At 41.9% G+C, this 25,282-nt stretch overlaps 1 protein-coding gene across 2 annotated transcripts in view; it reads right to left on the reverse strand.

Moving 5' to 3' along the window:
• The window catches only part of pik3r3b (phosphoinositide-3-kinase, regulatory subunit 3b (gamma)), a 614,009-nt gene that overhangs the window by 283,338 nt on the left and 305,389 nt on the right, over positions 1-25,282 (reverse strand). For both annotated transcript variants that reach the window (XM_078561061.1, XM_078561062.1), the window contains one exon: positions 2,498-2,629. In XM_078561061.1, coding sequence (XP_078417187.1) covers positions 2,498-2,629 — 132 coding nt within the window. The remainder of the gene's footprint in view (positions 1-2,497; positions 2,630-25,282) is intronic.

Genomic DNA, 25,282 nt, shown 5'->3' on the forward strand with positions numbered 1-25,282 from the left:
TTGGGAAATAGGAGGGGGGGCCACTGAAAGCCAAACCCCTACTCTTACCTTTGACTTCCCCCAGGCCCCTCCACCCCCGTGACATCGATCCTCCAATCCCCACACCACCTTCACTCACATTTGTCTGGGGTCCTACAGTCATCCTGGATCTCTGGCAGGTGCCCTGCTGTGAGCTGCCACCATTCCTGCTGGCACTAACAGCAATGGACTGCTGCCAGCCTCTGATTAGCTGGCAGCTTTTGGAAGGCAGGACTTATGTTGCCGAGGACTTCAATTCCAGGGAAGGTCCACTTAAGTGCCTGAAGGGCATTTGATTCTATTGGGCCTTTCCCACGGAACAGATTGGGTTCCCTGCCTCTTCTCCAATTGATGGGTGAGGCCCTCTTTGACCCAACAGAATCCTGGCTATAATGTGTACATATGTATATGATTATGCTACTCAAGGGCCAGGCGCATCTAAATTAAAAGTGGGTTAAACTTTAGGGTTCATAAATAAACCCAATATGAATCATTTTGGACTATAAATGCAATTGAATTGTAAGATGTACCTTATTTATTTTTCATCGACTATGAATGTGAGAAAGATGTTTTTGACATTTCTTTTGGAATGTTTGCTGTACTTTCTCCCTGTTCGACATGATCTCCCTGTGGGCACACGTAGGCAGGGGGATAGGCAGTGGACCTGCTCACACAAATTCTCCAATCTCCACCTGAGAAAACTACAACAAACTACTAGTCTGGCTTAGGGATGAATCTTCTTCAGATATCTCCTTCCTAGTGGAGGATTGAACCTGCTAAGGTGCCATTTGTTGGTGTTCAAATATCCATTTGTATCATATTTTAAAGCCCCTCCCACCGGCAGGTTTTTCCATTCCTGCCAAAGTCAATGGAATTTTGAACGGCTCGACGCATTTTACGGCCCTGCCCCCACCGCGATGGGGCTGTAAAATTCTACCCAAACCTCATTTTTAAAGCTGTGCAAAAACAGCCTCTTAGTGTTATTAAAGCTTTTGGATTCAACAATGATTTTCCTTTGGATCAATATTGAACATTTTGACCTGCTCCAATTACACATATACTGTCTATAATATTCTTCGGAGTTGATTGATATCTTTATTACTTCAGTAATATTTTATGAAGACGGAGGTGATGTATGTCAGCTCTCAGATGATTAGCCCAGACTTTGGCTCCAAGATTGGAAAAATAATGATACTATACATCAGTATCTTGAATACTGGATTGAAATGATAAATAAATCCATACCTAGTCATTTATTTATTAAAAAGCAACAGTAAATTATTTTTAGTATCAATGTTGAGATTATGTTTGATTTTAATAAGTGAATGATTGTGAGTGTTAGTACTGAAGACATAGCTGCAGCCAGCTAGCTGCAAAATAAAAGAAAAACATTTGCTTTTTGTTTGTTCTCCATCGGTACAGTTTTTAGTCACTGCTGCAATATCAACCATTTAATCGTACTTGTCCACAGCGTCTCATTTTTATTGGTTCCAATGGTTTAAAGACCAATCGAGGATATGCTGGTGAGACAGGCTGCACCATCTTGCACCAAGTGGGCATTGTGGCCATTTTTATTCTCAAACCAATTTCTGTTACCTCCCTTTCATTGAATGGTGGAGCAGACTCGATGGCCTGAATGGACTACTTCTGCTCCTGCGTCTCATGGTCTTACCCCACACTAGTGTAGAGTTCCACAGGCACCAGGAACTCTTACTTGCCTTGCTCAAGTTGCCATCCTTTATGTATCTATCTATTAACAGCAGGTTATTCCACTGTGGTGTGGCATCAAAACTGATCCTGATCATGATCCTGTCATCACTTGACAACATGCAAAGTCATTGAGTTATCATTGGGTAATTTAACTCTTCCTGCAAGGGATGTCGAGGCTAATTGCAGTCCCTCAAATGCCGCCTTGAAAATAAGCTAACTCCTAACAAGGAATGAACCCAGAAGCTTCCTGACTCAAATAGCTCAGTACAACACAAAGCAGTGCACTTATTCACTCAGCTAGCACAGAGCTTACCATTTTAATAAAAGTAAAATGGACAGTGCTGTGATTGGGTAACAAACCTCTGATCCTGAATTTGCTGAGACAACCTATACACATGACTATCAGGGTTTAAATAGCAGATCCAGAAAAGATTCGCTTTAGCCCAATAATGAAAGATTTGGTTAGTTTAAAAGGTCAGATGCAGGGTTGTAATTTAACATTTTTTAGTAAGCAAAGTTACAAAAAATTAAATATCCTAAATCTTTAACACATTACATGCTCATGTTTTTGAGACAGATATTATATCTCAGTCAACACTTTCAAACACAGATTTTCTTATTTTAATTTTAAGAAGGTAAGAAAAATGATTAAACACTTCCAAAAACAGAACAAGAAAGCATTTTTGACTTTATCAGGCTATTGTGCATTATAAAACATATTCTTCTTTCAAGGAATGGTACAAATTTTAGGTCATCTGCAGCATTTTACCTTGGGCAGTGTAGACTAGCTCACTGTAAATAGCTGGTGGAATCACAGGTGAAGGCAGCCCTCGTATGTAATGCTTCAGTGCATCAGCAATGATGTGGATGTCATATTGATCGATATCAACAGCTGCCATATCTGCAACATAATGAAGGGGGTTAGAAACCAGACAGATTAGCATAATTCCTGTGCTTCCTTATTGCATGTTTGTTGTCGACAGCACAGTCTTATCGGTTGTTATAGCTTTGATTGCCCAACTAAGGGTAAAACTATATTTAGTCTGCTCACCCCCTAAGTTAAAGCGTAGTCATGATTTAATGCATCAGAACTGCCAGGTACTTGATCTGCCCGCCCCACTTCCTAAAAGGTTACTTTACTTCCTGCCAGGTCATCTTGCAGCCTTTTAAAAAACAATTTAACCTGCCTGGACACAACAATTGGGATAGCTATTGGTTCATAATGGAAGAGCTTTTGGTTCTTTCACCTAAAGAAAATCCATAAGACAGCTCAGAAATGCAACCACTTGACCACTTCTTATCAGGGAGCCAGAGATTCATACCCAATGGTTACTTGATACCTGGCCTTGCTGCTTTGTTCTGCAGTTCTTGAATAGGGCACTAGTTGGAGCATCAAAAGAGGATGAAAGCAAAAAATGGTCCCTTGGGGCAAGAATGAAAAAAATAATCTGTATTTTATGATTCTAACCCAGGTGGAATTCCAGCTATTCAATAATTGGCACAAATGGCATCACCAAAAACCCAACCATTTACTGAATAAGGGGAGAATGGGTGATAAGTGAGTTGGAAGACGAGAAGAGGACGAGTGCAAAATGACACGTGGGAGGGATTTTTGAGATGAAAAAGTCAAATTGACAAAAATGGAAAGCGATGTGTCACGCTTTAACCATCCCCAGTGGCAGGATAATGAGGGATAAAGTTAATAGCAAGATGCCTATAGCACACTCTGGAGAATGGTATTTGATGTAGTGCGCTAGCAAAACAACCTCTTTGATATCATGGTTGCATCATCAAAAACATTTTAGTCCTACTCAATAGCTTCAATGGACTCATTATTATTGCAAGGATTTTGTTCTGGTACAAGAGCTTCAACAACATTAATTTAAAATTCATCCTTAAGATTGCAACTGTGAGAATATTGACTTCTCTTAGTTATCAGCTTTGATATTAGAATAGGCTTTTCTAGGTTATGTTCACTGTTCTGTCTCTGGATTAGCTTGACTCCTGCACTATTCATTATGAAGTAAATCAAGCCGATCCATAATGAAGTAAATCAAGCAACTCCATATAACATAATCTACAAGATCATTCAAATTCAAACAAGATTGCATCTCTTTCACTCGTTATTTGACTAACTGATAAAGCTATTAAAACTTTAATTTAATCAGCAAGCCTGAGATGAATTATTAATTCTAAATGTTTTCTTTCTGTACCTGTTTGTTGAGATGATTAACTCTAGCGCTTTTGAATGGAATATTATCTGACTTTCTGTATGAAATACTTTCCCTCTGAGTGCAGCATTTCAGATGGTGGACAGAGGCAGAACACTCTCTGCATTACTATGACAATTTATTTCAACTTCAACATCAAGCTTAGGGTCCCTTCCCTCCTTGATACCTCACAATCAGGGCTCCATTCAAAAGCCCTGTGGTAACCTATAAAAATGCAGTTTTTCCTAAGTGAATGTGGTTACAGGTGGAAAATTTGGCAGACAAACTGCAGAAAAGTTTAACAGCCACTCAACTTCAAAGGAACCACTTTATTTGAACAACTTTCAGTGATTTCTGAGATACGATAAGGTGCTTACGTAATGTAAGTCTTTCAGAGCATATTTTTTAAGATGTGCAAAAGCTTTGTGAATAAGAACTTTAATGCCAATTAGCACTGAATGGTAGTAATGCCTTTATCCTCACATTCAATGAATTCTCGGAGCACTGTTAAGAGGCCAAAGTGAAAACACATCATTATATTAGGAAAACATAGAAAAACAGTAAAAAGTCATTCAAATTGGGCACTCTTATGAAGAATAAATTCAAGATTGATGCAAGATTAAGGTGTCACTCACATTTAGTTAATTCAGGCTGCTATTGAAACACTGGCCTGAATTTTACAGTAAGCGTCAGGTCCCCAACGTCCCAGTAAAAAGCAAGTCCCATGCGCCTACTTGCTGGCAGTGAGATTTCCTTGGTAACTTTACCACAGACCGACTGCTAATTGACCACTGTAGGCCCAACATCCACTTAAAGATGATTGGTGGGCTCCTGATGCTGATAGGTCAATCAGGGGGCTGGCAGCTCTGAAGCCTCAGCAGTGCATTAGGGAGAGGTGGGTGCTGCTGAGGTGTGCAGGAGGCACCGGTAACAGGGCCAGGTAAGTTTTTAAAAAGATTTTTTTTTAAATCAAGGGCTGGATGTTGGAGGGGAAGCCCCTCCAAGGAGAAAGATGGGGCCATGGAGGCTGCCTTCACTAGCTGTGGCTCTCTCTTTGGCCCACTCAGCCTATCCCCTCTATCTACAACAACCCCTCCCCCACCCAAGGCTGCCATCGGGAAGCCACCAATATTTAGCCAGAAGCACCATAAAATAGCCCTTACTTGTGCCTATAATTATGGTAATTTGCTGCCCAGCTGCTTGGAGTGAACAGCCTCTCCACAACAGTTTCACCACTGGGAAAATGCCCTGGCAGCATCAGAGCCACATTAGTGAGCTGACCCGACATGGCTCCCTGCCTCTCAGCCCACCCCTATCAGCCAGTAAAATCCTGGCCAATGAGCCCTAACTGAGCCTCCGTAGCAGGAGCACCTAACTTAGGAAGTCTCTGTCCTTGAGAGCACCCCTTAACCATCAGGAAAACAGTGGAACTTAGGTGGAATTTCAGGGCCACAATCTCAGGTATCAGCTTTTTAAAGTTTGCTGCAGATATCCGAAGGCAAAACATCGGGTGGAATCAGCCCAGATTTGCACTAAGTGCATTAGCGGGTGGGTAAAACGACCTCCTCGGCCCTCGCAAGCTCGAGGCCACTCGCACGGATCAACATGTGTCCCCACACACTCTGGGATACCCTCCTTCCCCAGTACAGCTCTCGTCCTGCAAACCTTGTCCCAAACCTGCTGCGTTACTTGAGCATTCCCGGGAAACATGCCGTTTCCATGGCGAGCGGGTTCTCATTCGCCTGCCACACCATCACCTCGCTGCTTCATCATGCCGGGCGCCATATTTAAAGTCCAGCCGTGAGTGCACATCTCAGTGCTTCAAGCCCACGACTGCTGCAGGGAAGATGTCCATGAAAGGGAAAAAGACTGCAACCCCCAGGTTTAATGCCTGGAATGCCATTTGGACGCTGTGGACGTCCGCCATGATGTCCTCCTCACCTGCACTGGTTGCAAGACGGGCAGCGTAATCACCAATCCAGCATGGCAAGCAGTAGCAGCAGTGGTCAGCGCCAATGCTACATAGAAAAGGTTGGCCATCCAATGCAGAAAGAGGATGAATGATCTCATCCGTGCAGCCAGGATATGGCAACCATCCCATTACTCTAAACTCACACACTCAAGCCCAGCACACATTCACTGGCATCTCAATCACTGCCAGCTCAAGGGACATCACCACCCATTCTCACACACATATCCTCACATGTCCATCTGACCTCATGTGGCCCAACACACACCCTGGGATACCCTCCTTCCCCAGTACAGCTCTCGTCCTGCAGCCTCTTCCCTTGCCTGAGGCCACTTCTCCCCCTTCTCCATCAAGACCTAGCTCTGCAGCCATTGAAAAGCCACCCACATATGGTTGATCTGGTTGGTAGTGACCTGGCTGTGAGCCCTCCTAAAAGTGATGTGTTGCTGTCTGTGAAGCCTGGCGCTGATGATTGCGAGTGCTGGCCGAAGCAAGGTAAGCAAACAAATGTTGAAGTCCCGACCGAAATGCAGCTGGCCAGTTGCACATTGCTTATGTGCTGTTATGAAACACGTTGGCGTGTTTTCCCACCGATGTGGGTGGACGATCCAGTGTGGCGGTGGTGGGGAATAAGTCTGGTGGGTGGGCCTTATAATGTTATGCTAATGTATTACAATGAGGTTCCCAACGTCTGATGGCAGGAAACGCGGCCCACCATCAGCGGGCTCAGTGGACGAACACAAACTGGTTTCATGCCGTCATGAAACCGATTGTGCCATATTATCCACTCATGCCACCAAACATGCCCGACGCTGGCGGGCACAGAAAATCCTGGCCATCATTTCAGTCAGATCCATCAGAAACTTGAGCTAGATTCAGATTTAGTCCTGGTCATTATAGCATTACTTATAAGAGAGCAAACTGAATGTATTGGCATGCATAAATAAGTTACCTCCTTGTCAGAGATACACTGCAATGTATAGAATTATCAGAAAGTCAGATCTACACTACAGCCACTTTGCAATTCAATCTGTTGCTAAACATACAACCTAAATCCTTAAGCAATGACAGTTCCTTTCAGCTCAGATCTACAAAACTGATAACATTGTACATTCCAATAATACATTAGCACAGTGAAGACAGCAGTATAATTTTTGCATTAAAACTAGAAAGAAACAGTTGATCCTGGTCATGCAAGACTGGACCATCTTCCACCACATTCCTTAATACCTTACTCCATCAGCTTTTTCTGCCCCTCTCCACTCCATAGTGACAATTTATTCATATCCCATCTGACACGACATACTGTTGTCAATGGTTTCCTTTCCCATTTCCCATCCAAACCTCTATGTGTACCCCATGAGAAAGAATGAATCCAAGGGGTAACTGGTGAGTTTTGGCATAAAAAGACATGAAATAGGGACTTAACTGAACATGTTTAAACTGTTTTTCCATACACTGAGGGTAACTTTGACTTTGAGCAATCATGTAAATATAGCATGCAAATTTGGCAATCCATGTAATGTAATGGGCTGCCTATTCACAATCGTACAAAGTCAAAATAACCCCAATTAACACAAAATCCTTGTTGCAGACCTTCCAGATTTTCTCCTTCTGATGTCTGTCTGTGCAGGCTTACGTATATGCATCAGGGAGTAAAATAATAGGTCTTAAAATCCATAATCAGAATATTGCAAATAAAAATATGATTTCCTGCTTTTCCTTTGTAAATATAATGCTAAACTACACTACATCCATACCATAATGGATACATCTTCACTGTGTTCCGACTCGGTGAGGATGGGTGCAAGGACTCCCCGTTTTTTACCACTCCTTGATTGATTGTAACAGGGTTTTTTGAAATTTATAAGGATGAATGTGCTACTTCAGTGCACGCACTTAACTGTTTACGTGCTGATTGCAAAGTACTCAGTCCAACAGGCTTTCTTCAGTTTAAACACAAAAAGGGTCAGCTTTTATTGTACTAAAAACCCACCCTGGTAAAGATATAAAAATATTTGAAAAGATAAACACAAGTCCTGACATCGTAACACACACACGCGCATGCGAAAATTATAAATCATAAAGTAGAGGAGGTTAACTTCTGGCCAAATTAAGATTCAACAATAAAAGATAAATGAATAGAGAGTTCACTGATTATGAGTGCTTCGCTGTTGTTCATGGCTGAAGCAGTTCTGTCAATGGTGGTTCTTCTTGTTTTTCTCTCTGGAAATGCTGGTTTGGAATTTGAAGTCTTCTTCAGAATTTCTCTGTGTGTTGTCCCCAGTATGATATAAGCAGGCAGATTTCATGTTAGTTGAAAGAGAGAGAGAGGCACACAGCTTTGTTGTTGTCTTCAGATGTTGCTTTCCTAGGCTGCTTGATTTAAGCAGCTTGTGCTTCCTTTTTCTACTCTTGGCAGTAAAGATGGCTGTTGTCATGTGACTGGCTTTCAAACTGCACAGTCATTGTCCCCTCTAGCAGTAGGATTCTCTCTCACCTGTTCTTAGAAGCTCTATAAGTCAACAGTGGCCTCCAACAGGTCAGCGCATTAATTCTTTGTATCCTGTTAACCATTGTGATAGCCAAAGGTGATTGAATATTAATGTCTCAGCTATTAATTCCTTGAATGGTCCATTTCCCCCTCGATAATGCAGAAAGGATGCTTTTACACTCCATTGTCTCTCTGAGGGTTGAGCAGATTTGATGACTCCATGACAGGGAATGTGCCTTCCACAAATGCAAATTAGTGGCCATTTTAAAATCAGTGTCTTTGCTTGGCAAAAATCCTTTTAAAGTGGTTCAATACATTTCTGACCAACTGACGAAATTAAAGATTAATATTCCACATTGCACACGATACATCGTTGTGACAACTGTGAGGCCATGTTTATTTCAATGTATATGGTTATGCAATAAGAGCACTGTACGAATGTGACATATCAGCCACATGACTGATTGCAAACTATGAAACTGCTATCTCTGTAACAGATTCTATACGAAATAGTGAACAGAATATTAAAGCCTTTATTAATGTTTGCAGATATCCAGTGGCATTGCTCATGGCTATGATGGGATCTGAAACACAACTGAGATGCTTAGCTGCTAACCTGGCTTCTCTGGTGACTGCTCATATTTGGGATTCCCTATGGGAATCCAGGTAACTGTCACTGCATCTGGACTGCTGAAATCATTTTCCTTGTAAATTCCAGACTCAAAAATCAGAAGAGCCAAGAATGAAATGTTTAACTTTCTTTGTTTAAAAGACTGCTTTATATCTGAAGTGTGAGACACATGTGTTAAACGTGATACATGTGTATATACTAGCAAATGCCTATACTATTGCTTAGGTTGATTCAGAAGATAGGCTGTTTTATAATGACTGGAGTTATATGTTAATTGTATATCAATTGTGTGTTAATTGTTTTCAAGTGGTGGGAACAAAATAGTAGTTTGGTCATACAGAACTTGAGTATTGCTGAAAAAAGAGACATGTTGAGGCTTTTCAGCATGCATTCATCAAAAGACTTCACAAGAATACCAATGTAAAGGGAAAAGCAACAATTTCTACTGTACACGAAGAGAGTACTGACTGGTGGCAAGTGGACTCTGATTGGTAGAGGCATTGCCATGGTGACTGACAGTTAACTGCCAAGCATTGCTTGAAGTTTAACACAGGCGGCTTGACCCTGATTGATCAAGGCATTGCCCTGAGGAATGAGTCAGCGAATGGCTGTCACTTATTTTGCTTAGCTGAAACAGGCACAATGTGTGTACATGCTCTTTCTGTCTTCTGTCCTGTGTATTAATATATGTAGCTTCCAGTTCAAGGGAATGTACCACACTGCAAGTGCAACTAACAATCTTAAACTGTTCAGGGCCCGATCACAGGCGGTGGTCGGCTTTGCGACCGTTCCAGGCCCGCCCGCCGTGCCCACCTGATGAGGGCAAAATTCTGCCCAAGCTGTTTGATACAATCTACCAGTCTATGTGACGTATGGCCTACATACCTAGCATCACACTGGCACTGAAATTCATATACCACATTACTCATTTGTGTAATAGGCAGAGCCTATATGGTGAGTATTAACTGGGGCTTCATCTATGCTCATATGTATAGGGGCAGGTTGAAAGAGGTGGATTAGAGGTGCTTGATATACATATATGTCTCTGTAAATAAAAGCTTATAAATTTACAAAGACCAGGCTCCAGTTCGATCCCTCTTCACCTGACTATTTGAGTTCCCACATAATTCACAAATAATATTCTGCTGCCTAGGTGGAACAGTGTTTAAGCTAGCCCATTCCTTTAAGGGTAGAAAGGAAGGAAACATATGTTTTTTGAAAGATATAGTAAAAAGAATACTCTAAGGAAACTTCATAAAAAATATGCTTGTGACTGCAACTATTGGATTACATAGTAAGCCATATACCACAGCCAAGTAACACCTTTTTACATGGAAGAACTGGCAGGTACCAGGGTATGGCTCATAACTAAGAACATAGGAACTTAAGAAATCAGAGCAGGAGTAGGCACTCCTCGAACCCATTCTGCCATTCAAAATATCATGGCTGATCTGATCTCGCTCTCAACTCCACTTTCGTGCTTACTCCCCAGACCCTTAGACTCTTCTATCGTCTATCTCTTCTATAGAATCTGTTTAATTGGGCCTTGAATATATTCAATGACAGCTTCCACAGCCCTCTGGGGTAGAGAATGAACAACCCTTATGAGAGAATAAACTTCTTCCTCATCCCCGTCTTAATTGGGCAACACCTTATTCTGAAACTGTGCCCCCAGGTTCTAGAGTCCGCACGAGGGGAAACATCCTCTCAGCATGTAGCCCCTCGGAATCTTAAACAGTACGTTTCAATAAGATCGCCTCTCATTCTTCTAAACTCTAATGAGTATAGGCCCAATCTGCTCAACCTTCCTTCAGAAGACAACTCCTTCATCCCAAGAATCAACCTAGAGAACCTTCTCTGAACTGCCTCCATTGCAAATATATCCCTCCTTAAAGAAAGAAACCAAATAAACTATTAATGGAGCTCAGCAGTGTCACCTAAAAAGAGATTATTATCTGACAGTGAGCAATGCCGTAGAGGATTCACTGGTATATTATAAAAGTAATGGATATGTGCAAGTGGTTTCAAAGTTACAATCTCATGTGAGGATTCAGAAAACAGTTATAAACCATTTGAGATTTACTCTTGTGATTTATGATGTATGTGAACCTCTTTGTGAGATTCTTAATCATTCCTAAATTTCCATCTTACTTCCTAATATATGTATGTTGTATTTCTCTAACATGAATTGTATTATTTTTCAGTAAAACCTGACTGAACATATCTGTGAAACCTTTGTCAACTGAGGCAAAAGCAAGGCTGATATCCTTTGAATATGCTCAACAGTAATCAATCATGTGCAAAATGTCCATTGTGCTTCCAAATACAAGAGGTAAAACAGTGCCTCAAGGCATTGCCCATGCATGATTGACTTTTGATTTGGTTTAGAACTTTACTATCTTTCCTACCAATTCTGCAAAACCAATAAAACATTTACAAAATACAGGTAGTGGAAACCTTAAAATGTTTAGAAATGAAGGCTGAACTAGTAGCTGTAAAGGTACCATGTTAAATGGGCAGTGCCAACTCAGTTTTTGGTGGCACCCAAAATTGCTCCTAATTTAGCACTAATTGACACCAAATTAGCATTTTCATGATGGCACATGATACTAGGAATGGAACCAGAAAAATGTTATATTGATGCAACAAGGGGTGCTATTCTGAGCCTTTTGGCGAAGCAAAATAAAGGAAGCATTATTGTGTCAAATCATGCTGTGCCTGATTTGGGATTAATTAATACAGACACACAGAGCCAAACTTTCCCAGCTCAGTGGAGGCAGGGAGGGCTGGGAAAATGGCGGGAAATCCCATCGGGCCAGCTCCCCAGCGCTGTACTGCCTCTGAGTGGCTTGTACAGGGAGAGGCTGCCATAAGAATCGACAGCCCACTCCCTGGAGACAGGCAGGCAATGAAGCCAATTAAGTCCCCAATCAAGGGCCGTTTTTCCCCACTGCTGCAACTTTGCCAGCATTGCATAGCCCCCCACTGTAAGGTTGGAGCTCCATGAGTGCTAAATTAATTGGCAGCATCTGGGAGCTACAATGCTCACAGCGGCCCAGGAGTGGCCACAAGCACTCTTCTGGAGGGGTCAACCCTCCACCCTGAGGTCCCTCACAGCATTTTGTCACCTTCTCAATGTTGAAGAGGGATTTTGAGGTGCCCCCTAGGTCTCCCTCTTCCCCAGCAGAGCTTATCTTTGCTGGGGCTGCTGTTTGGACATTGTTTGGCCTCCTAATGGGCCTCTGCTTTCCTCGTCCACTCGCTATCCTTAATTGGATGGCAAACGTGGCCAATTAGGAGCTGCCTCAGGTAAAGTTTCTCCAACACTGCTGAGTGTGTGGGCTCCGGACTTGCATATGTGTCCGATGCCCACAGGAAAATTCAGCCCAAAGCACCTGAAATTTTACCTGAAACTTAGTTCAAGGCATATGAATTGCCACATTAAAAAAGAGTATAGCTTATTTGCCAAAGAGAAAATTGTAAAAAGAAAACATGTTCTTTGTTTAGTTGTTCAAGTTAATGCCTACTTTGAGCTGAATTAGAACTTCAAATTGGGGTCCATTTGCTGACCCACAAAGATAATTCCAGTAGTTCCATAAATGATCCCATGAATAAAGCTTGCCCAATTCAAATGAAAGTGAACTTTGTTTTAATTTGTCTTTTTTGAACGTATTTTTTGTTTTCGTCACTGTTAAACTCCTTCTATAATATTCTCTAGGCTTCTGGCAATGTTACCCAAATGAAGCAGCAGCAAAGTGAATGAGTATCCTAAGCTCATATGTTCTTCAATTTTCCCTTCAGCTCCATGGAAAATTATCCCACAATTACTCTGTGCCTCCACAACCCAAGATTAGGAATATGCAATTCACCTACGGCTGCACTAATCTGGAAATGCCCACTTTCATCTGTCTTTTCAAGATGGGCAGACTCAGGCCTGGTTGGGAGACCTGAGGATACCAGGTACAGTAGTGATTAATGTATCAGCTGTGACTCAGTTGGTAGCACTGTCATCACTGAATCACAATGTTTTGGGTTCTAGTCCCACTCCAGGGCTTCAGCACAAAATTCAAAAATAGCTAACACTCCAGTGCAGCACTGAGGGAGTGCTGCACTATCAGAGGTGCTGTCTTAATGAGATGATAAACCGAGGCCCCATCTGTGTGCTAGGGTGGATGTTAAAGATAACATGGCACTATGTTGAAGAAGAGCAGTGATGTTATCTCTGGCGTCCTGGTCAATATTTATCTCTCAAGTAACATCATAGAAACAGATTATCTGGTCATTATCACATGACTCTGTGAGATTTTGCTGTGCACATGCTTGCTCCTGCATTTCCTATATTACGACAGTGAGTACACTTCAAAAAATAACTTCATTGGCTGTTAAGTGCTTTGAGATGTTCAGTGACTGTGAAAAGCACTATATAAATGTAAGTTTTTCCTTTGTATTTGTAATATCCTTGTGCATATCTATCTCATGTGACAGTGATTCAGTACTAATCTCAAAACCATTTTGATCACCTTCAGTTTCAAATAATGAATGTAGATTTATGTCTTTGCCGGAAAAAAAATCGAAGACCAACTCTCTTCACACCCCAACAACCCTATTTGCAAGTCAGAATGACATACCAAAACCTTAGTGTGGGTGATTTATGGGGAAGAATTTTCCCCCCTGTTGGGGGGGTTATGCAGGGGCAGGCGGGGGTGGGCGCCCCCGAATGGGTCCGCGCCACCATTTTACGTGGGTGGACTAATTAAGGCCCACTCAGTGTGACGCGCGCCCGGAAGTGCTGAGCGCTCCCTGAGCAGGAAGGGTAGGAGGGGGTTGATTCCCTGTGTCAGGGCCTGTGCTCTTTCGCGCATGTGCGCGAACGCAGAAATCTTCCTGAGGCACAGAGATGCCTCAGGGAGATTAGTTTAAGTTTCAAAAATTTAAATGAAGAAAAGAAAAATTTTTAGGACAGTGTCACATGAGTTGGGACAGACATGTCAATGAAAATTAATGAAAAACTTTATTTAATTTATAAACCCTTCATGAAACCTCATCCCACCTGTGGATGAGGTTCCATGAAAATTGCGAAGGCCGTCTGGGCTCTTTGTCTGCCCGCCAACCTTAAGGTTGGAGGGGCAGCTCAGTTTTACTTAAATTGATTTTTAAATGGCCTTAATATGCCTTTGACAGCTCGACGGGTGCGCAGCTGAGTCGGCTGCGCGCCCGCCGAACTGAAAATCTAAATGATGCGCGTTGACGTCAGGATGCCTGCCCGATGTCACCGTGCGTCATTTTAGTGGGCCCCGCCCCACTCGCCAAGCCAAAAATTCAGGCCATAGTGTCCTGGTATTTTTGAAGTACAGCACAACAAAACAGTTTGAAACATATTATTCAATACAAATTTTTGTTTAAATTACTGTTTTTAACACTAATCTTTGTTGACCGATTGAGTCCGTTTAATATTATTTTCCAGAATCTTCTGCAGTTTTTTTTGTAACTGTGCAAAAATGAATTTTGTTCTAATTCTGTTCCCGATCTCAATGTATAGATGCTGGAATTGCCAAATGCAAGATAGTCAAGACAAAGCACTGGGAGTCTGGGCAAAGGCTGTGATGAATTTATGAATGTGTTACTTTAAGTATTTTTTTTAGATTTAATATCTGGTATTTACTTCTATGTGGATTTGGATCTTAAGCGAATTCCACTTTTTCCACTTAATAATAAGGCATAGAAATTTTTTTGATTCTAGGGGAATATTTCAAGAGTAATGAACTGGTAGAGCACCAGCTGGTCCCCAACATGATGTGCTCCAGAGTGGTATAATGTGACTTTGTGCTAATAGTGATTATGCAGCAATTTGCCCATCTCAGCTATGTCCCAGAAATAAGAGGTGTTAGTGTAGCCAATTGCTATGTCATAGGCAGGTTGGGAGTAGTGTGTTCATCAGAGAGACATTAAGGAAATACTTTTTTGACAGGAATGTTGTTAAATGGCATAAAAGCTAACGGATGCCTTTAGTACAATTGCAAATCCTTGTAAGATTTTTTGGTGACAATTTTTGGCCTTTCGGCTTTTTGCCAGCAATACCCTTCCAGAAAAAGGTCATGAGAGTCTATTATTCAGCTGCACCTTTTTGAAGACAGCAGAGACTCCACATATCTCCTTTATTGGATGTTAATGGCAGATACAGTGATAAATAAAGTATAATGAGCAGCTGATCACTGCAGCACATTGGCATTCAGAGTCCTGGCAGTTTATTAAACAATTCATCAGTCTACGATCAATGTAATTAACAGTCTCTGAACAGATGGAAAAATGAGCAGCTACATCAGTGTCACAGCTTTAGTTGCTGCACAGTGCAATAAGAGAAAAGGTTGATTACTTCTAAGAATATATGTGAGCCCTTTAGCCATCAAGGCCTTCTGTCTGCCTCGAACATTGTCAGCGAGAGACTGGAGGTTGCAATAGGTTGTCATGTAATTATGTAGCATTATGCATATTTGTGTACCATATCAATGTGGAATAAATAGCATAACAGTTGTCCAGAGTGCAGAAATTACTTCTTATGAGAAACAAACCAGTTTCAGTTTGTGGCTTAAAAGGCCAACATCAATTCCACAAGGGGGAAGTTAAATTATGAATAAGTATGCTCACTGACAGATATTAGCTAATACTCTGATGAAACCTGGAGGGGGATGGTAACATGGAGCCATGGTAACATGGAACCAATAGTTGTAAGAAGCCAGTTGCTTTGCCATTTGTAGGGTTGATCGAAAGATCCCTGCTCACTGGAATAGATGCATTAAAAGGGATCTCCTGAATATTAGATGCATTAGATATATATAGTTCTCAATTATTTGATCTTTTACAGGATATTACTCTCAAAAATGTTAAAAATATACACAGGTCCTTTTGTTTGAACCAGTTTAAATTTGCCACATTCTTCATCTTAAATCTCATTCCAAAAGTTTTCTTAACACTGTCAAACCCTTCAAACACTCTAAATAATGAATGTGGATAGCAAAATCATTTTTAATTTCTGTTCTGTAAACTCTATCTCTCTTGCATATGCAACAGACAGAGTTGGGAGAGAACTGAAACAATTGTCCCCTTCCCCTTACTGTCCATAATCAGTGTGTTTTTGGAAGGGTAGATGCGTATATTTCTCATTCCCTGGATGTGTGGTAAATTTTTTAACAATCCGAAACAAGCTTTAATGTGTTTAAATAAAGAGGATTATTTATTCACACATTCACCCAAAAGTCTAAATACTACGTCAAACTCTCACACTCATACACACACACACTTAAGAAAGATACAGTTCAAGAGGCTTGTACACTTTTACAAGTTGTGAACAAAAGAATAGTTCACAGTTCACATGCTTGGCTCATCATAGGAAAACAGTCATTGTAGTTTAGACAGTTTCAATAGCTGTAATTGTATACCAGAGATTATTGTAGGATTCCCTCCTAGAGATGGATGTTCACACAGGTCATTAAGTGAGTCATCTGTAGTTACCTTACCAGGAGGTCAAGTGTCTGTTCTGGTGGGCACTGAAAAGGAACAGGCTAGGGAGACTTTTAACGGTCTCCAGGTTTTAAAAAAGTCACGTATCTTACCACCTTTGGTTGCTGCTTATGCTCTCTGCAGACAGTGTTCTTGTGTAGACTTACTAGCTTCTCTCTAGTTCTTGGGCCTTAGTTCTTATCTACAGCCAGTTTCAGTCACATGATGGCAAGTTTCAGTGCCTTCCATTGCCCACATTATGGGTTGGAGCCAGGGTGATTGGTTATCAATCATTCTCCCATTGTGTATCAATCAACATACCAGCTACAATTAGCTCACTGGAAGACCTTTTTTGATATTCCATTTCCATGCTCTGACAGCCATTGTTTGTCACCAATATCTTCTATTGAGCTAGTAAGAATGGTTCCTTTGTACCTGAGAAACCTATTAGCATTTGAGAACTTTCCAGAGGCATTTTCAGACATGAGTTAATCCTTTGTGCCGAAATTGCAACAGTCACGTGACCTCTAGCAGCCATTTTAACAGTCCTGTCAGTGTCCATTTTCAAATTAAAGACAGTTCCAGAAAATTATATATTGAATGCAGTCCATGTTTAAAGTTATGAATAGGATATGCCCTCACTGGACATGGCACACATCTCAGTAGGAAAAAGTCATCCCTGGCATGGCTGTTGAGAAGAAAACGGAGCTAATATCACTGCCGCATTTAAATTTGTGTATCTAAAAAGCTTAAAACTGACAACACAATGGTCAGAAATCAAAAAAAGCCTATCTGACTAATTCTCTTTTTCCCCAGACTGCAAAGACCATTTTGGGTCATACTCTTAGGATTCTGACACCCTCCACTGGACTGTGCTTGACTGCATGTGCACCTTTTCCTCTCCATCATGACAAGATATGAACTATAGATGGATAAAGATTTGCTGGATAAAGATTTGCCCCTCTGTGCAGCCACAAAACAAGAGAACTCAAAAATGTTTCAATGGGTGTGCAGGAAAACAAATAATTCTTTTGACTATGTCTCCATTTTAAAGGAACAGACATATTCAAAACCCAAAAGTATTTTTTCACACTGCTTAGCTGCATTGGCAGAGGCTTGCGAAGTGGGTTGTCTTGCCCAGTGTCACATTTGGAAGATTTTGTGTGGCAACTCAGCTGCTGGAACCATGTGCTGAATTTTGCAGTGGGGCGTATTGCTCACGCCCACCACCCTGCCCCCAGTTACAACAGTCGGTTCCAAATTGACCAACATTGAAAAAAAACCATGCTGCCTGTGGCCTAAAAGAGCACAGAGTGTTCCGCCCCGCAGTGGGAGGAATTCCCACCGTCGAGAGCTGCCGGCCAATCTGATAGCTCTAGCAGTCCTAGCAGCGCCAGAACTCAGCAGTGGGCACTGCTGGCCCGGGAAGAAGAGCAACTGGGCTCAGGTCAGTCCCGGGCTTTTCAGGTGGGAAGAGATCTGGGAGCCTACAAGGAGAGGGCCAAGGGAGGTGGGGGAGTGGTGGGTTTCGGGGGCCAGGAAGAGAGGAACAAAGGGTGGGGGTGCACCCCTGATGCACACAGGGGACCCCCTGAATGATGCGACCCCTCCTTCCTTCCCGCCTTTTCAACAGTTATTTAAAAAACGGTCATCTAAACCTCACCTGCCTACCCACGCCAACTGTATTATGGCGTGAGCAGCATAATATTCAGGTCAATTGGCTTGTTAACAAGCTCAATTGCCCGTTAATGATTTTCTTCAAAATGATGGGTAGGCTGCCGATTTTGTTGACTGCCTGGCTACCGTAAGGGTACTAGGTTGGGAATGGGCAAGAATATTTTACATACACTCCCTGCCAAAAACCTGCCCAGCGGGTGAGGTGCATAAAATCCAGCCCTATAATTCATGCTTTTATCACCTCTAGGCTCAGTATCTCCAATATTTTCACTGGCCTCCAAAGCTTGACCTTACATAAGCTTCAACTCATCCGGAACTCGGGTATCATTGCGCACAAAGTCCACACGCCCAGAACCTCATCTTCCATGAGCTCCGCCGCATTTGATGGATCAACCTGAAAATCTTCACTTTGGTCTGTTTTTCCAGTATAAGTGGGTCAGTAGACATTGGATCACTGCCCCATCCCTTGGAGCTTATGAAGTAAATGTTCTGAGTGTGTGTGGATAGTGAGTCACTTTGCCTCGCACCAGTACTTTGGAAAATTACAGGTGTGCTGCTCATGAGTTTACGCTATTTACAGGTGGCAGCGAGCTTGCTCACGACTGGTACAGACTTGGACGTTTTGGCTTATATTTCTTCACAAAGAGTGGCTTTTGTAATTGAGTAATTTGAGATTTGACAGGTCAATAAAAGGAAACAGCATCTAAAATCAGAAAAATAAATAATAACTGCCGTCAGTGAACGTACAAATGATTACCAATGATGATACAGTAACTACCATTTTAAAAAGAGGAACTTTAAACTCATGTACAAGAGCCATCTTGTTCACCGTGTGACATACCATCCTGTGCACACTGTGTGACACACAAATATACACGTAGCTAGTTATAACTTGGTCTCTCCCATAGCTACCTTTCCTGATATGTCATAGTTCCAAGTTGTAAATTCTAAGCCAGGCTCCAATGAGTCCAAGTCCCTTCCTGGAGTTCCCGATCTAAGTGAAATTGATCTCACGTTACACAGAAAAATCTTTTTTTGGTACTTCTTCGTTTGACTTTGATATTCTGCACTCACACAGGAGCTGCTTTTATGGAGGCTGTATATACAGGAAGATTTTTTTATATATGTTTTCCCAAAGTCTTAATGACTCAGTCTACAGTCAAGAAAACATCAACTTAATGTGCACTGTGATCTTAAATGGGCAGGGGCTGAGCCCAGTCTTTTGACATTAACAAGGTGGATACCTGGGACCCAGACGACTGCTTGTGTGAATGATAAACACCAACACGGGTTGAGGAGCCTGTTTCTGCGCTGTAATTTAGATGCAATTCCATGTGTTCAGTAGATAGTTAAGAACACTACTTTTTCAGGTATCTTACAATTCTGACCCTGTACATCAGTTTTGCTCTGCCCTAAAATGTTTAGGATGCTTTTTGTCCCTCTTCACTCCAAAGTCATGGAAAATTGATTTCTCACTTCTACAAACCCCCAGTTTCCTTGCTGCTTAAGTGTTGGCCAGTGCTACACGGTAGTTGAGATGTGAAAACTAATTTCTTACAGCTTCTTAAAAGGGGCTTGAAACATATTACAAATAGGCATTTTGGCCAGTTCCCATTTAATAATTTAAACAAGTTGAGTAGAATATTATTTTTTAAATTATATTATTATAATATAATTATTATTAAATAAATAATTATTATATTATTTACCACTCCATTCATTTGAGACAAAATTACTGATACGTAGTACAATAGGGCAGTCTGCCGAAACTCCACAGAGTGACCATGCACAGTTTGTGGGGTCCTCTATTACCTCTGAGCTGTGCAATGTGGCTCAATGGAGGCACCCAGCCTCACCACAGAAAGGAAGGAAAATTAGAGGGGACCACACTATTCTTGGAATCCTTCTAATGGCGAGTTTGACAATACCAAAATCAGAAGTCTACTTTCTGTCCATCTGGCCTCTTTGTCACAGGGATGGCTCTGAGAGATGAGAAACACATGCACGGATAAATAAAATCATTGATTAAAAAAAAGTTCATGTTCATGTTATGGAGAGAACATAAGGAGTCTGGCAAAGGGATATAGATAGGTTAGGTAAGTGGGCAAAAATTTTGTAGATGGAGTATAATGTGGGGAAAATATGAACTTGTCCACTGTGGCAGGAAGGACAGAAATGCAGCACTTTATTTAAATTAAGAGAAATTGCAGAACTCTGTGGTAATGAGGATCTGAGTGTCCTCGTACATGAATCACAAAAGTTAGTATGCAGCTCCAGCAAGTGAAGGCAAATGGAATGTTGTTGTTTATTGCCAGGGAAATGGAATATAAAAGTAGGGATATTTTCTGACAGTTGTACAGGGCCTTGGTGAGACCACATCTAGAGTACTGTGTGAAGCGTGGTCTCCTTATTTAAAAAAGGACATAATTGCATTAGAAGCAGTTCAGAGAAGGTTCACTCGACTGATTCCTGGATGAGGGGGTTGTCCTATGAGGAAAGGTTGGACAGGTTGGGCCTGTATCTATTGGAGTTTATAAGATTTAGAGGCAATCTCATTGAGACATATAAGACCCTGAGAGGACTTGACAGGGTGGATGCTGAAAGGATGTTTCTCCTTGTGGGAAAGACTAGAACGAAGGGACACTGTTTAAAAATAAGGTCTCTCTCATTTAAGACAGAGATGAGCAGAAACTTTTTCTCTCAGAGGGCCATGTGTCTATGGAACTCTATTCCCCAGAGAATGATGGAGGCTGAGTTAGATAGAATCGTGATTGACGAGGGAGTCAAAAGGTATAAGGGGTAGGAAGGAAAGTGGAGTTGAGTGCAGATCAGCTATAATCTTAGTGAATGGTGGAGCAGGCTTGAGGGGCCAATGGTCTATACCTACTCCTAATTATTATGTTTGTATGTGCAAAATCGATGCATTATACTCCCAAAACCATTCTTACAAACAGTAGCTGCTGAGCTCATCAGTTGCCTGAACTCTTGATGCACAACAGAAAATGATAAATTAAAAAACAAATATATAACAATTCTGTTTTAGAATTTTTCAGAAATATCCTCAATTTTCCTCCATGATCCAAGGATCATGGAACAACTAGAGCACAGGAGGGGGCCATTTGGCTCATTGTGTCCATGCTGGCTCTCTGCAAGAGCAACTCAACTAGTCCCACTCAACCCTATGTGGCCTGAAGCCCTGAAGGCTTTTCCTCTTCAGGTGCTTATCCAATTGCCTTTTAAAAGCCATTTATGCAGTGGATTCCAGGTCCTAACCTACATTAAAAAAATCTTTTCCTCATGTTCTTTTGCCAATTACCTTAAATCGGTGTTCTCTAGTTTTTGACCCTTCTGCCAACGGGAAGAGCTTCTTCCTATCTATTCTGTCCAGATCCCACATGATTTTGAACATCTCTCTCAAATCTTCTCTCAAACCTCTCTCCCGTAGGGAGAAAAATCCCAGCTTCTCCAATCTATCCTGTTCAAATTCAGGAAGGATTGCGGTGGAGAATGGTGTTAGTCAGGTCTACCATCAGGTTCTCAACTTTTATATCGTTCCTCCCATGGCTCAAAGGACCCCCCACAACTGCCCAAAACTTCCCTGTAAATACTTTGGGGGGTGGCGCGGGGTTGGGATGAAGTTTTCCTTTGCAGTGGTTTTTCCAACAATCAGCCACTCTTACTGCCAGACCCAGGAAGCACCAGGCAATGCCTGAGGTCCTCCCTAGAAAAGTGGCCCTCATACCTACTGGTGTGTGTATGGAAAGAGCCTAACCCTTCAGCTCAGCACCAGACACCTACTGTGCAAGCCTCAGTCTAGTAAAGATCTACAAAATATAGAGCTACCGACATCTTCAGGCCCGTTCTGGCTCCTTTCAGTGCTCTCACTTCTCCTCGGGGTGTTGCTGATAATTTTTCTGGGGCTACCACTGTGCTCCCACTTGCTGATAGCCAGTAAATAAACTCACTTCAGCCTCTGTCTATCCGCATGGCACTCCAATTACTGAGGAGTAGAGATTTTTTGCAAATACACAAGGTGTTTTTAATATTTTAAAAAATAGCTTCTCTTGACTGCCAATGACTTGAGATTTGCTGGCAACTTCTGTATCTTTTCTGAGAACATGGAACAAGAAAAATATAAACAACAATGCACATACAATATCCAACAAGTATCTAAATAATACATAAATTATAGAGGAGACAAGGGACTAATTTCAAGGCTGTAATCTAATCTCAAGCTTCAGATGATGGATATAAACCACTCAGACTTCACTTTTGTAGTTTATGATCTCATCTGAAGCTTGCTATTAGATTACATTTGGAGTAAAGGATGGACTGTTGAGGGGGTGGGTGTTCCAAATATTGCTGTGCACCTTGAGAGCCCTCATAGCTGTAGGATACATTAAATATGCACCAATTTAGGCTCCAAAGTCCCAATTTCAGTAGCATTTGATTCAGTGAATAAAAAGGGAGAAAAAGATGGAACATCAAAACAGTCTTCCCTAAGATGCTCTTGAACACAGTATGATAGGGAATTTATTAAATATGGTAGACATCTGGTAAAGAATACTAACAATCCACTCATGTTTGTTTGCACATATTAGCACTGCGTTATCTAAACTGACTGCAAACTACCCATTTCACTTATGGCTTGATTGAATTTTTCTTAAGGGTACTAATGGAGAATTTGTTACTTTTTAACGCATATTCTTGCAAAAAAATTTGCAGAGGTTGGGTTTAATTATTTTTATATACATTTCCCTCTCTTGGTTCTTCTAAACGGAAAACATATCAGCAGAGAAATTTGGACGTGCCGGAAAATGGCAGAAAATGGGCATCATGACTGGAATGAGTGCTCAAAGACACTGGTCCCCATAAAACCAGTGAGTTGCAATAAGCAATTGGCCATCCTGATGCAGCTTGTTGATTGGGGCTCTGGGGCGTTCTGCTAGATCCAATGCCATGCTGACCCACTGCTAAGTCCTGGAAGGAGGAGGGAGGCAAAATGGAGGAGTGGTTGTGGGGGGAGGGGGTGAGCTCAGGCCAGCAGTGTCCTGCAGGACTTGGGAGGAGCCCAAAGCAGCTCTCTTGATTCCCCTGGGTCCACAGAAGCCAAAATATTTTGAAACAATTGACTTACTCCTCTGTGGATGGTCTCTAGCAATCTCTTTCAGGATCACTGGTTAGGCTGCTATAACCCTGGAAAAACTGAGCTGAGAATTCCTGATACATATGTTGGGAGGGTGTTGGTTACAGAACAGTGTGTCTTAAAGAAGTCTTCATAGTCTTCAGTAGGTTAACTGTAAGTCTTTATTAATGACTAGTACTATTTACACATGTACAATAAAGGGTACAGGCTAGGAGCTATCTCCATGTTAGATCTTTATACACCTCTGCTCAACACCACACTAACCCCTGGGTCTGGGTCATGTGCCTTCTTGCATCACTGTGCAGCGGTACTGTACTCAATCCCACCTTAACCCTGTATGTGCCAGACTCTTATACCAAATATGTTCCACTCAATTAATGCCAAATTTATAGCAGGGCCTTAAAATAGTTATGAAGACCCTCATCTGCATGTTCAAGGCAGCTAATACTTGTTTCAGGCAGGCACTCTGGATAGTTGTAAGTTGCTGACATCTAATTTGGAAATTGTAATATCAAATAACAAAAAACAAATAGTTTTTCGTAGTACAGAAATTCTTAGTGTTGCTGAAAAAAGACATGTACTTGAAGCTTTTTGTCTTGCACTCATCAGGACAATTCACTGTTTCAACTAAACAAAATAGGCGACAGCCATTCTCTGGTTCATTCTCCAGGGCAATGCCTTGACCAGAGTCAACCTGCCTGGTTTGGATTTAAAGAAAGCTTAACTGCAACTCATCAGTTAACTAGTGCATTCTCCATGGCAACGCCTCTACCAATCAAAGTCCACTTGCCAACCAATGAGTACTCTCTCCTCCTGAAGTATAAGTTGTTGTTCCTTATTTACATTTGGTATTAATGTGAATTATCCTGATGAGTTCAAGATGAAAAGCTTTGACACCATGAGCTGAATTCTCCGGTTGGCGAGCGGGGGCGTAAAATGACGCGCAGTGACGTCGGGCGGGCATCCCGAAGTCACCGCACGTCATTTAGATCTTCAGTTCGGTGAGCGTGCAGCCGACTTAAAACCTAATTAACTCAATCAAATGAGCTGCCTGTCCAACCTTAAGGTTGGCGGGCAGGCGAAGAGCCCAGGCGGCCTTCGCATTTTTCATGAAACCTCATCCACGGGCGGGAAGAGGTTTCATGAAATGCTTTAAAATCTAATAGTGTCACATGACGGGACATGTTTTAAAAGTTTTTTTTCTCTTTTATTTAAATTTACACATGTCAAACTAACCTCCCTGAGGCACCTCCGCCCGCACAGGGAGCGCTCAGCGCTTCCGGGCGAGCGTCAAGCTGGGCGGGCCTTAGTTGGCTCGCCAACGTAAAATGGTAGTGCGGCCCTGATCGGGGGCGCCAATTGGGTTCGCGCCCACCCTAGCCCACCCCCGCACAACCCCCCAGGAGGGGGGAAAATTTTTCCTCATGCGTGTTTTTTCAGCAATACTAAAAAACAGATTGCCACTTGGTAGTATGGAACTTGAATATTGCTCAAAAGAGAGACATGTTGCCAAAGTTTTTTGTCTTGCACTCATCAGGACCAGCACAAGAATGCCAAATTTCAAACAATCACAACAATTTATGCTACAGGAGAAAAGGGTGCAGAGTACAGACCATACTCAACTATCCTGTGCTTGCAAAACCCACAACAAAATGTCTACCATTAGATGTAAGTCCACAATTAGGCAGCACTTATTGAACAATCCTGAGGTGCACTAGTAGCTACACTAAATTCAGATAATCAATCAAGCTCGTAACATGGTTCACACTAGTTAGAAGTGACATACATTCATATGCAGGTACCCATTCTCTAAAAACAAAAGGAATATGTTCAAGCCTTGTACCTTTTTTGACCTACCTGGGAGCTTGGGGAGCTTACAGTTCCCCATTGCTTTTTCCACAGCAACTCCTTGACCAATTAGAGTCGTCTG

This window comes from Cetorhinus maximus, chromosome 17 (genome assembly GCF_964194155.1).
Source record: "Cetorhinus maximus chromosome 17, sCetMax3.hap1.1, whole genome shotgun sequence".
Lineage (NCBI taxonomy): Eukaryota > Metazoa > Chordata > Chondrichthyes > Lamniformes > Cetorhinidae > Cetorhinus > Cetorhinus maximus.